Source organism: Telopea speciosissima, chromosome 3 (genome assembly GCF_018873765.1).
Source record: "Telopea speciosissima isolate NSW1024214 ecotype Mountain lineage chromosome 3, Tspe_v1, whole genome shotgun sequence".
NCBI lineage: Eukaryota > Viridiplantae > Streptophyta > Magnoliopsida > Proteales > Proteaceae > Telopea > Telopea speciosissima.
Window position 1 is genome coordinate 36069795 of NC_057918.1, and position 14220 is coordinate 36084014.

The window sequence follows — 14220 nt, forward strand, 5'->3', positions numbered from 1 at the left end:
GAGGAGACAAAAGAATGCCTTTTTCAGGAGCTGACTTCAAGTAGTGAAGAATCCGAAGGACAGCCTCCATATGAGAAGAATAGGGGTCATGCATAAATTGACTCACAGTACTCACAGCAACAGTAATGTCTTGAAGTGTGTGTGAGAGATAAATCAGCTTCCCCACTAGTCTTTGGTACCAGCTTTTATCAACAGGTTCACCCTCCTTTTCTTTGAGACGAACAGTAGCCTCCATAGGAGTATCTGAAGGGTAACATCCTAACAAACCAGTTTCAGACAACAAGTCTGGGACATACTTCCTTTGGGAGAGAAAGATGCCTTTGGAAGACCTGGCAACCTCAATCCCTAGATACTATCGTAGCTTCCCTAGATCTTTAATCTCAAACTCCTGCCCAAGAAACTTCTTCAACCGGTTGATCTCATCACCATCGTTGCCAGTAACCACAATGTCATCCACATAGACTATAAGAATAGTGAGGTTTTTTCCAGCCCTCTTTATAAAGAGAGTGTGATCAGCATTACTTTGCTTAGATCCAACAGAAATCATGGCCTTGTGAAACCGACTAAACCAAGCTCTAGGTGATTGCTTCAGCCCATAAAGTGCTCGCTTCAATTTGCACACTTTACCTTGATTACTTTCACAAGAAAACCCTGGTGGAATATCTATGTACACCTCCTCACTAAGTTCTCTATTTAGGAAGGCATTCTTCACATCCAACTGTTGTAGATCCCATCCAAGATTGATTGCATAAGATAGCAAAACCCGAATTGTATTCAACTTTGCAACAGGAGCAAAGGTCTCCTAGTAGTCAATCCCACATGTCTGAGTGAAGCCTTTTGCAATCAAACATGCCTTATATCGATCCTCAGTGTCATCAACCTTCTGTTTGACCACAAACACCCATTTACATCCCACTGGTTTTTTCCCTGGAGGAAGATCTACAAGATCCCAAGTATTATTTTTTTCCAAGGCTCTCATTTCCTCCAACATAGCTGCCTTCCGCTTTCCATCTGTATAAGCTTCCTGCCAATTTTTAGGAATGGAAACAGAAGAAAGAGAAGACATAAATGCACGAAAAGACGGAGAAAGAGAACTATAAGAAACAAAGCGAGAAATGGGATGCAAGGTGCAAGTCCTTGTACCTTTGAAATGAGCAATCGGTAGTTCGGAAGGAGAAGTCTCACGAGGAGGAGGAGGATGATGATCTGGATCCTGAGCCGGCAATTGGATAGGTATTGGTGCCACAGTTGATTGATGCTGCCCTCTTTTAGAGCATCTCTTTTGGTAGGTGATAACATTTGAGTTGTCAATTCTCTTCTGAAATTTACTGATGGTCTTCTGGATTGGAGTCAACTCCCCCTGACCAGGAACATGACCATCATTATTTTCTACATACTCCCCTTATAAAGGGATCCCTGCGGAAGAAGGGGCAGCAGCTAAAGGAGACTGGGCAACAGCCAAAGTAGGCTGGACAGCAGCCAAAATAGGCTCCAAAGGAGGCTGGGCAGCAGCCAAAATAGGCTCTAAAGTAGATGGGAGAGGAGGAGCCTCAAGGGGAGGAAACACAAACACATCATCACTAGAACCAGAATTCTCTCCCTGAAGATGTGGGGATGGATAGTGGAAAGACTTTCATGAAAAACGACATCCATACTAACCAGAGTACGACGGGAAGGGGGATGGTAACTCTTATAACCTTTCTGGGTTGGAGAGTAACCCAAGAAAACACACCGCAACCCACAGGGTCAAGTTTACCATGAGATTTCGTGTCTCTGGCATAACACACAAAACCAAACACCTTGGGAGGAACCACAAAGGTGGAGTTCCCATGTAAAAGTTCGGCCGGACTACGGGAGTCAAGAGCACGAGAAGGCAACCGATTAATGAGATAGGTTGTAGTGAGGATAGCATCCCCCCAATATTGGGAGGGAACATGGCATGAAAACATCAACGCCCTGGTCACTTCCAACAAATGTCGGTTCTTCCTTTCAGCCACACCATTTTGGGTTGGGGTATCGACACAACTAGTCTGGTGAATAATCCCATTACCAGCCAAATACTTCTGAAATTGGTTTTCCTTATACTCGGTGCCATTATCGCTTCTCAAAACCTTGAGATTATCCTGGAATAGAGTTTGGATCATTTTATGGAAATGCTGAAAACAGGAAAAAACTTGACTCTTTGTGTGCATAAGATAAACCCATGTATGCCCCGAATGACAATCAATAAAAGAAACAAATCAATGATGACCATAAAGGGAAGCTTTACGACTAGGGCCCCAAACATCAGAATGCATCAAGTGAAAAAATGAAGAACTCCTTTTATTGGAAATCAAATAAGTAGAGCGTGTCTATTTGACCAGAACACAAGCCTCACAAAAAAAATCGGTCTTATCACATGGTTTGACTAAAGTAGGAAATAAAAATGCTAATATTCCTAATGGAGGATGACTTAATCTAGAGTGCCACTGGTAAACTTTAGAAGAGACTAAGGAGTTCTAATGTGGAGATGATAATGGGGGTGGAGTGAGACGACCATCATCAAGGTACAAGCCACCATTAGGGATGTAAACGGATCGGATACGGATTGGATGTGATCGGAGCCGGATATTCCCTGGCCGAATACGGATACCTCTAAACGGATTCGGATGCGGATCGGATTCGGATTTTCACCATCCGCTTACATATCTGCCTTGTGTAACCGGACCTTCCCCCCTAGCGGATACAATTCTCTCTCAATCCATATCTCTTAGATCATGATTCTCTTTTCATCATATTCTAGAACTTGTTTAATCTTCAAAAACCCTAAAAATCATTATTTACTTAATTTTTATTATTAAGTATTCGGATTTTTTCGGACGGATTTTAATCGGAGTATTCGGATTATTTTCCGGATATCTCTAAACGAATACGGATGCCCCTAAACGAATACGGATGCGAATTGATTCGTATTTCGGTTATCCATTTACATCCCTAGCCACCATGCACTTTACCCAATCTAATTGTCTTCCCAGAGGCCATATCCTGAAACACACAGTGGGAAGGAAAAAAAGTCACTTTTCGGTTAAGATCACGAGTAAGACTACTAATGGAAAGAAGGTTAGTAGTAAAATTAGGAATATGCAAAACCGAAGACAAAGTAAGGGAGGAAGTGCAGTTGATGATTCCTTTTCCAAATATGGAGGAAAGGGAACCATCAACCACTTTAACCTTGTCTTTCCTAGAAGTGGGAGAATACCGACGGAACAGGCTAGAGGAACCGGTCATGTGATCTGTAGCCCCAGAACCGATGATCCAAGGATGGGAAGCTACAGAAGCATAATGACTACCAAATGGAATACCTGACCGGGTAAAGTGTTAACCTAAAGGAGCAGAAGAGGTGGCAGGAGCTGATGTAGTAGAGGCAGCAGTAGCGGAAGACCTTATCATTTGTAGGAAAGCCTGTAGATCATCCTGGGAATCTGGGATAGACCAGTGTCAGTAGCCGTGGCTGTAGGAACAGATTCAGAGTGGTTTACCTTATTTTTTGTGTTCTTCTCGTAGCCCGTTTAGCCTCAAAGTCAACTGGTTTCCCGTGAAGATTGCAACACTTCTCCTTGGTGTGATAAGGCTTGTGACAATGCTCACAAGTAACAATCCCTATAGTAGAATCACCAAGAGAAACATGTCCGACAGGTGCAGGGGTAGCCTGGGCAGCAGACTAGAGGGCTGATCTGTCAGTAACAGGAGGATGAAGCATAGCAGCCCGACGGTTCTCTTCAGAGGAGACCAAAGCATATGATTGTTTAAGTGTGGGAAAAGGGGAATGACCCAATACTTGAACACGAATCTAGTCATATTCCATGTTCAAACCAGCCAAAAAATCATACACCCTGGTTTTGTCCAGATGCTTCTTATATGCAGTGATATCAGTAGATGTAGTGGGATGGTAATCAGAAAAATGGTCTAGTTGCTGCCAGAGACTGCGCAAAGTAGCATAGTATTTGGAAACAGATAACTCCCCCTGAGTAGTATTATTGGACTTCTTCCGAAGTTCATACACCTGTGCATCATTACCAAGCTGGCCATATGTCTCCTTGTAAGCAGACCAAATCTGATGGGCTGTATCAAGGAGAAGAAAACCATTGGCAAGGTTAGATTGCATTGAGCCAATCAAATAGGACATAAGTATACAATTGTTGGAGATCCATCTGGTCAAGAGAGTGCCAGGAGCAGTCGGCATGGCGATAGTACCATCAATATGGCCAGTAAGCCCACGGCCAGCAATAGCAAAGTAAGCCGAACGGGACCAGATCAAATAATGCTCCCATCCAGTTTGATAGGATTAGGGAGGAGATCACGGTTGTCATTCTTACCAAGCCCATCAGCAGCAGAGGTGCCAGTAGAGACTTCAGAGTCACCCATAAGGCAGCCAAAAAAACCAAATCGCAAAGGAGGGTAGTGGTGACAAGAAACACAAGAAATCCTTCAAATTAAAGGCTGAAAATTGGAGGAGAATCCCCTTTCAATGTCACAAGATGTGTCTCCAAAAATTAGCAGAAGCAGACAAGTGTAGCCCCTAGATCGATTTTTTCAGGGTTTTAAAAAAATCCCTGTTAGGCTGAAATTGATATAGGGAAGAATAAGCCCAAAAACTGACTTGTTAAGGCTCAAATTTGGGGCAGATATGTCTTTATAAGTGGAGAACCAGCGTTAAAAAAATCAGCACCAACAAAAGCTCAAAACCCTGAGATCGATTTTTTCAGGGTTTTGAAAAAAACCCTAATTTTCTTGAGATCGATGTAGGGAGAGAAACCTGCAAAAAAAAAAACACTGGATTGAGCTGAAAATTGGCTCGAGTGAGCACCCCTCCAAATATCAGCCCCAACAGCCCTTAGATCGATATTTGTTAGGGTTTTGAAAAAAACCCTGTTTTTGGAGAAATCGATCTAAGGGGTCTTCAAGGCAGATCTGAGATAGAAAAAAACTTCAACAAAGGAACCTGCTGCCTTCAATAAGAGAGATTGGTTCCTTACAGGTGAGGTGGAATCAATCAAATATGGGAAGCTTCAAATATCGCAGCCGAGGTGTTGTTTATATCGAAAAAACTTATTTAACCATGGAATGAGGTCTCAGGGGCAGCAGCTGGATCTATGGATCACCTCATTAGTGCTGCCCTATTGAAGAATAGAAAACAAAAGAAGAAAAGAGAGAAGAGAAAGAAGGAGCTGAAAATAGAAGGTAGAAGACCCTAATTCAAAATATGCTCTGATACCATGTCAACAGATTTAGAATTAGAGTAAGGCTTGGATGATTAATGATCACCCCAAGCTCTTTATTTCTATCCATGAGAATAGAGGACAGAAATACAAATAAGCAGTGTGGGACAAAAGCCCACATAACAGGAAAAAAAAGGAACAAAAAGAGGGTCCAAAATACCCCTATGGTTCTAATAGTTCTAGCAGTGGTTTATATGGACATTCCTCCAGATTTTTCGGGTAATACTACTAAGGGCAAGGTGTAAAATTGAAGCGTGCTCTCAATGGGTTGAAGCAGTCACCTAGAGCTTGGTTCAGCAGGTTTCACAAGGCTATGGTTTCTATGGGATACAAGCAAAGCAATGCTGATCATACCTTGTTCATCAAACGAGTTGGTGATAAGGTCACTATCCTCATAGTCTATGTTGATGACATTGTGGTGACCGGAAATAATGGTCATGAGATCAACAAATTGAAGCTCTTCCTTGGCCGTGAGTTTGAAATAAAGGATCTGGGAACTCTAAAATATTTTCTAGGGATAGAGGTTGCCCGGTCTTCAAAGGGCATCTTTCTTTCTCAAAGAAAATATATCCTAGATCTATTGTCTGAGACTGGGCTGCTAGGGTGTCATCCTTCAGATACTCTCCCATGGAAGCTACTACAAGATTTAAGGAGAAAGAAGGTGAACCTGTTGACAAAGGTCGTTATCAGCGATTTGTGGGCAAATTGATCTACCTCTCTCATACACGACCAAACAGAGCCATTGCTGTAGGTTTGGTAAGCCAGTTTATGCATAATCCTTATTCCTCTCATATGGAGGCAGTCCTTCGCATCTTGCGATATTTAAAGTATGCTCCAGGAAAAGGAATACTTTTATCTCCCAATGGTCATCTAAGGGTTGAAGCTTATACTGATGTCGTGGGCTGGCTCTACTGACAGGAGTCCATTTCTGGCTATTGTTCTTTTGTGGGTGGAAACCTTGTCACATGGAGTAGCAAGAAGCAGAATATTGTGCCAAGGTCCAGTGCTGAAGCAGAGTTCCGTGCGATGGCACAAGGAATCTGTGAACTTTTGTGGCTTAGAGGATTGTTGCAGGATATTAGTGTTGTTGTCCATCTTCCAATGATGCTATATTGTGATAATAAAGTTGCCATTAGCATTGCTCATAACCCTGTCTAGCATGATCATACTAAGCATGCGGAGGTTGATCGACAAGGAGAAGCTTGAAGCTAGACTCATCTGTGTTCCCTTTGTGAAGTCTGCTGATCAGTTGGCCGATGCATTCACTAAGGGATTGAGTGGCAAAGTGTTACATCCTATTTTAGTCAAGTTAGGCATGCATGACATATATGTACCAACTTGAGGGGGAGTGTTGGATTGTATGGGCTAGAATACCATGGGGGTATTCTGGACATTTTCTTCTTTATATTAAGTGTACAGCCATGTCGGGTATGTTAGGGGAAAATATGTCCTTTTTTAATTTTGACTCTTTATTATAAATACATTGCTTGGGGCCTACCTTAGACTATCCAAGCCTTACTCTAATTCTGAATCTGTTAACACTTACAACCGGAATAAGGAGAGATAATGGCGGTTATGTTCCAACTTTATCCTCATTTAATTCTGTTCCAACCTTCAAGTCTAAGGATTCCAGCAGTAGCTTAAGGGGTTTTCCAGTAGCTTGAACAGGTCAGAGTCAATTCTTAGTTCTGGTTTTCTGAAATATCAGAGATTCCATTAGAGATTCAACTTCTGATTTCTTTCGTACCTTCAGATTATAATTTTGAGTTGAAGTATGATATTGATTTCTGAATTTCCATTTCAATTACAAATTCTCTTCTATACCTAAATTAGGAATTTTACATGTTTTTGGATTCCTACTTTGATTCCTAATAACAGTCCAATTTCAATTCATCATCATACTTGAATTGGATTGCTAATTTCTATTTGGATTCCTCATTTTGAGTCCAATTTGTATTAGGATTTCATAATCGTATACGACTAGGATTCTTTAAGCCTAATCCTATCTGGACCAGGAAACCTTCTCTAACAAGGATTTATTCTTTTAGGGAACTACTAAAACTACAATCCTCCAGAGAGACTCCTAGTGTGAGTGGGATTTCCAATTCCTAGAGCAACTGGGATTCTTTGCCACAATTCTCGTGATCACCAAGCACATGTATCATTACGAGGAGAAAGGACAGTCAGGTCAAACCTTTCAGCATTTGCAATCACAAATGCTTCCAAAGCCCACTTTGTGTAGCATAATTTGGCCAGATTTTGCACAATTTCACCATTTTTATGCTGAGACGCAATGAGCGTCAAAACAACAGGCAGAAGCACTGACCACTGCAAGAAACCAAAACTCTTGTGAGTGATATGTAGACTCAGTTAATAAGTAAACTTTTTCCCAAAAAAGGGTAAAATAAACTAGTTATCCAAAACACACCAGTTGGGCTGGACTCGGTTCCAGGAAGATAGCAAGCACATAGGCTATTCCAGTCACACAGTAGACAAGGCAAACCAAAACGATGTAATTATCTGTGAAGGAAGATCTGGGGTTGTTGAAGAAATAGAACATGGAGAGATAAACCAGCGGCTTGATGAGCGTATTGAAATGGTCCACTGTATCTTTCGAGAGAAAATAAGCCAGGCTGCTAATTCCAGAACCTCTCTCTCTCCAGTAGTGCAACTTGTCCAGAGAAAATGATCTCAAAGCTGCAATCTTGCATAGGAGAGCTGTAGCTCGAAAATTCAGAATGAAAGAAATCAGTAACAACAAATAAAAGAACCTCATTAAAAGCATTCAAAACAACTTAGGTGCTATTCATAGTTCAGGTACTTCTTATCTTCCTTTGTAGTTATTTTATGTTTGACAAGAAAATGCTGATTCAGATGTTATTAACATGGGTAGGGGAAAAAAAATTCAGATCTATGAAGAAAATAAAATTCATTCAGCTTTCCCTTGTAACTTATTAATCTGGTAAGGCCATGGCTTCAAGAGAGCAAGTAAAATTCAACAGGAAAATGATACTGTCAGCAACTTCAGAGTAGTTTTCACTTACAAACTGCAATGACAGTGTATGTATAACCAAGAGCACCAAAGGTTTCATCGCTCACTTTAGCAAGTGTTCCTAAACAGGCTCCAGCAAGTAATAAGATAAGATAATCAACTGCTTGTATTCTAGCCTCCCGTAGCCGTTGCTTACTAACCCTGAAAAATGTTACAGGTTGTCAGAAAAATGAAAAGAAAAGAATAATATTTCAAGGTCATTCATTTAAAGACTTAAAAACAAAATGCTTAAGGAACTGAGCAGCCAAAAGGGACAATCCACATTCTTGATTTCAAATAAGCTTTTGATGTATCAAAAATGGCAGAGGACTCCTAAACTTAGTTAGCACAGGCCACAAAAGACCTACTGCTAATGTTCCTATTCTTCAGTCTGGGTCTTGTTTTATCTAGAGAATTTATTCAGGCTGTGGAGGACAACAGTTCTTCCAATGCCATGGTTGGATGTAGAAGGTGGACAGAGATCTGATGCAGGAGCACTTCCATGGATCGGGCCGAACCTGTTTGAGAGCCCCGAAAATTGGGATTTGGTCTAGTAGGATAATTAGATATTTATCTTTGAGAAAAAGCCTACCTTGCCATACTTGTATGCTGTGATGGAGATGATGGAGGACCATGTGCAAGCAACGTTAGTGGCAGGTAGTACCTTCAGATCTAAAAGATCACTGGAAGAGGCAACTTATGGATCCACTGCATAGGGCTGGTGAGTTTTTATTTTAATTTACCTAAGTCAAATTATGTTACATTTAGATCCATAGTAAGCATTGACAACTTGTTTATAATATTTCCAGTCTGTTATCTCAATCCCAAGTATTAGTATAAGCATAGACTTTGGATGAACCAAGGCCTGATAGATGCAGTGGAAGAGGTAGTGGCAAAGTTGGAGCCAAATCCAGAAATACAGGCCTAGTGCAACAATGAGGTGAGACTTGTAGTTTCTTAAGTACTTAGAAATGAATGCAATTTTAATTGTTAATGCTAATATTATGTTATGTGCCTAATGGGGCCCACTCTAGTGTATGGGCACTTATTGGACCAGCCTAGTATGGGATAGGTTAAAGGGCTTGATTTAATGCGTTCCATTAGGTCTGGAGCTTTTGGTGTATTGGTCAAGTACCTAACATTTGGTATCAGAGACGGGCACCATGTCATGGGTTTGAGTCACGGAAAGGGATACCTAGGAGAGGGCTACCTGAAGTAGAGTGAAAGCAGTCAAGAAAGGGCTACCTGCCCAGGCAAAAACCCTGGAGCAGAGTGGAGCTACTTGGAAAGGTCTACCTACTGCTAGAGTGAAAGCTACCTAGAGTGAGAGCCGCCGAGGATGATGGCTACGGAAGCGTGGTGGTCTGTTATACTTGACTGCTACGCCAAAAGCTCCAAAGTTGATGGAACACGTTAAATCAAACCCTTTAACCTATCCCATATTAGGCTGGCCCAATCTAGCGCCCATACATTAGAGTGGGCCCCATTAGGCACATAACATATTACTAGTCATTGAAACGGGTATTCATAAAGAACTTCAAAGATGCGACTAGGACTTTCGACCACACAGTTGCAAAAGCTGGTTGGGAGACTACTCCCGTTAGGTCCATCAACGTAGTTTCTTAGTTCAATATAAGTATATATAAGTATGTACAAAGTATAAACACTTAACAAGAATTATATATACGTGAATGGTAGGTGCTATATGGGAAAGATGCACCTAACTTTAGGAAGATAGCATTGAAGGTTCTCTCCGAGACATGTTCCACCTCCGGATGTGAGTGTAACTGGAATACGTTTTCACTTATCCATTCCAAGAGACGGAACCGATTGGGTCATGCACAACAGGATAACTAAGTGTATGTTCAGTACAACATAAGACTAAAGATGAAGCACATACGCATGGGCATAGAAAATGACAAAGACCCAATCGAGCTCAGCAACATCTTTCAGTAGTCAGATAAGGAAGATCCCTCCTACGAGTGGGTGAAGGATTGAGGTACCCCTACATTGCATGGGCCTGGGGTAGGCTCAAAATCGAGATTGCTAGTCAAATGGGTACGACTCATTTATGGCTTCTTGAGAGGGTTGAATTCACTCACAAACCTTTTGAATCTAAACCTGGTAGGGAAGATGAGGAGGATGACTTCAACTAGTTACATTCCAGCGGCCACATTCGTACACCATCCCTATATGCTGGTGATGGTGATGATGGGGGTGATCCATCTATAGAGAGGAAGAGGACCAACATGAGCCCATCCGATTCACATGGGAGAGTCTGTTTGATTGTGTCACTTAAGATCTTAACCACGGTACACGTGCCCCTTGTAGAGGCTACTTAAGAGGTCTACGCCATCAGTTCAGACTAGATGAGGAGGATAACATGAATATAACATTACGAGCTTGTTTGGCATACTTGGAGACCTGAGTTTAGAGGAGAGTAGTACGTATGGTGGTGGGTATGGGCAGTGATGTGCACCCTCATTTGCCATAAAGAGCTCTAGTTCCAAGCATGATGGGTATGGTTAGTATAGCTCTTCATTCCCCATTGCATATGAGGATCAATCACAGAGTGGGTCATCTTTTGTGGATAGCTTCTCATACCCAGACCCTCAACCATATTAGCGGTCCACCAAGCAACTATGGTGGATCCACACATGCATCTTTATGAACCGGTAATATATTTCCTAAGTTGGGTTACCTAGAGTCAAGGTTTAAAGTATCGACATCAGTTATCGCGTATCATATCAGAAGGGTGATTTTAAGTGTTCGCAATTCTAATCCATGTTCAACCAACAGAGTTGCACATATTGAGCTCTCCTTGGCCATTTTCTACATGGGGCATTGACGTTATTGGGAAAGTATCTCCAAAGGCTTCGAACAAGCATGAGTTCATCTTAGTGGCCATCGATTACTTTACAAAGTGGGTCAAAGCCCAATCTTATGCAAAGTTGACAATAGCTAAGGTACCCAAGTTTTTCCAAGAAAACACCATCTGCCAGCATGGAGTGACTCAGGAGCTGATTTCTGATCAATGTACACACTTCTAGGGAAAGGCCCAAGAGATATGCGATTGATTCAAGATCACCAGCACAGATCTTTGCCCTATCAACCTCAGAATAATGGAGCAGTCAAGGCGGCCAACAAGAATGTGAAGGCGATACACCAAAAGATGGCTGACACCCATTCAGATTGGGCTAATAAGTTGTCATATGAGGATCCATGTAACCAACCCATTTAGTTGGGATAAGGCTGAGTTGAGTCGTATGTTACATAATATACACAAACAAATACACATTGTATCATAGTTGTCAAGGCGTCGCTTAGGCGTCCAAGCGCCTTGGTCACCTTGGGCGCCTTGGACGCCTTGTTTGCCTTGATTTTGGATCCTCTTCAACGCCTTGGGTCGCCTAGATGCCGTATCAACTATGCATTGTATAATATCTGTGGAATTTTTTGGCCAACCTGGGTGAATATTGTGAGACCCACCTCTAATTTGAGCTTATTTGAACTTGTGTGATTTCAGGTTCTGGTTCAGTATCTATGTATGCCTCAATGTTGTGGGCTGTATCGGTTGAGGACTCAAACCAATCCCTTGACTCATCTATGGAAGATTCCGAAGAGCCGACCCAGTTAGCCATTATTGAGTCTGAAGAACCCGGCAGGACCTTGCACATAAGTTTTGCGTGCGAGACATGTTGGGTGGAGCATATGCAAAACCTCTCAATCTCTTAGGCCAGGTTGTAGGTAAGAATCCATTATTACATATATAGAACTAATGCTTTAATTATGTAATATTGGCTGAAAACTAAATTTTCACCTGTGGGACCCACCTCCTTGTGTGGATCAAGCCGCCTGTGTTCCATCACGACCTGGTTCCCATCTATGTCGAAGGACATCAACCTCGGGACTTAACTATAAGTCTATATGGGGTTAATTGTCTTTTAATTAACTTAGAGAATCACTTTTTTCAAATTAATTATGTTTGATCAAACCAAACATACCTTAGTAATCTAAGTATATAACCAATACTTAGTTTTAAGAATTCATTTCTTAGCTAAACAAGAACCGTTTTTGCTCTGGAGAAAGAAGAGAAAAGGAAGAAGGAAAGGAGAAGAAGGGCTGGAATACTTGGAGCTTAGAAGGAAAAGCTTTAGGGAAGGTTTGATTGTTAGCTGCTATCATCTTCTCTGCTCCATATCCTTGGTAGGCTGTCAAACCACTCTGAAATTTCCCATTTCTCCCTTCTTTCTTTGGTTCTGCTGAGTTCTTGACTCATCTCAGCCCAAACTTAGGAAATTAGGTAAATGATTGTAAAAACCCTAAACCCATCATACATTTGGGTTTATTTGACCCAAATGGTATGTTCTTCCTTCCCTTCAAGTTAATTTTTGGTTTTATGGCTGTGCATGACAAGATCCATGAAGGACCAACCCAAACCACCATACTGTTTCAGCCACCGGATGGAGGTGTAGCCCTCCAACTGGTCAACCGGTCCTAAGGGACAACCTCTATCCGGTCCTCCCTTGCTGTCTCTAATTTTGTCCTAAATGCTTAGGGCTTTGACTTGGATTTATTCCCTGTACAAATTTATGTTATGTACTATTTAAATTAGGCTGTGAATCTTCTGTTGGTGAGGGTTTATTTGTGAGTTTGGACTTCTTTGGCTAGGATCACTTTCCAACTTAAGGTGAGTGGAATTTGACTTTGTTTGAGAGTGTTTATTTCCATTAATTTATACTTATGCTTGCTGTACCTGTTCATGCATCATGTTAGAAGTTATGTCATATATGTTTATAGCTTTTCCTTTTGCATTAAGTGTATGTAAGATGGATAGGTTATATTCCATATTGCATATGCATCTTATTATTGTGATCTATGAATGATGTGCTTGGGAGGTGATGATGGAACTGATTTACTTTACTATCTATTACTGAATCATATGACATCCATGTTAGAAATGCATATGTTTAGGCTATCATGAACCCAATGCTACGACCCTTGCCAACAGAATTGAGGTGTTGGATAACCCGTGGTAGGTTCGAAGGGATGATTCTGGAATGCCATTCATTGTCCTAGGTCTGAAGAATATTTCCGGAATGGGATAAACAATAGGGTTAACATTGGGGGTTCGATGGGGACCGATGTGTAATTCCGGTACTGGCGGGTCTCTACTGTAGTAGAGTGGTAATTCTTAGAGTCCGATGCGTGATTCCGGAACTGAGGATATCATACTTGTTACCGTAGCATTTAAATCTCATGAGACTTAGATCTGTTGCTAGTTGCTAGTTGCATGCTTAGACTTAAGACATGCATCATGGACTATTTGCATCTGTTTGCATATTTTCCTTCGCTGGGCTCAGTGGAGCTCATTCCCGTGGATATATATATTTTGTTCAGATACTGCGGCTGGTTGTGAGGAACCAAGTATGGATACTGTGGCTGCTTTGGATATCCACATCGATAATGGTCGTGCGGTGCGGGAGTTTGACGTAAATGATGTTTCCTGCGTATGTGACGCTTGTGCATTTCTGTGATGTGGCTTGACGGACTAGGCTATATTCTTTTGTGTTTATACATTTTTTACGTTATAGTAAAGTATATAGTGGCTTTTGTAGACCTTTGAGCTTGTATTTGCTTATGAGAAACTGTATAGTGTAAATGCAAGTCTTAAATCAATATATATATATATCCGTTTATAACTTAGATTCCATTTATTACTGTTGTTATTATTATTTATTCTCTCTTCTGCTGCGTTTTGATTACTGTATTGTGTTAAATCTGTGAATGGGAGTACTGTACTTGCGATCTTGGTGGTTAGTTGGATGTCGATTGGCATCCAGTCACACCATGCCCTTACAAACCGGGCTGGACAAATATATTTCGATAGGCCAGGCTTTGGAATGGGCCATCATATGTCAAATCCAGCCC

At 41.4% G+C, this 14220-nt stretch overlaps 1 protein-coding gene across 2 annotated transcripts in view; it reads right to left on the reverse strand.

The window, feature by feature from the left end:
- Positions 1–14220, reverse strand: part of LOC122656141 (ABC transporter G family member 28-like) — a 173375-nt gene that overhangs the window by 6433 nt on the left and 152722 nt on the right. For both annotated transcript variants that reach the window (XM_043850592.1, XM_043850593.1), the window contains 3 exons: positions 8303–8451; positions 7687–7976; positions 7453–7586 (listed from right to left, as the gene is read on the reverse strand). In XM_043850592.1, the coding sequence (XP_043706527.1) occupies positions 7453–7586; positions 7687–7976; positions 8303–8451 (573 nt within the window). The remainder of the gene's footprint in view (positions 1–7452; positions 7587–7686; positions 7977–8302; positions 8452–14220) is intronic.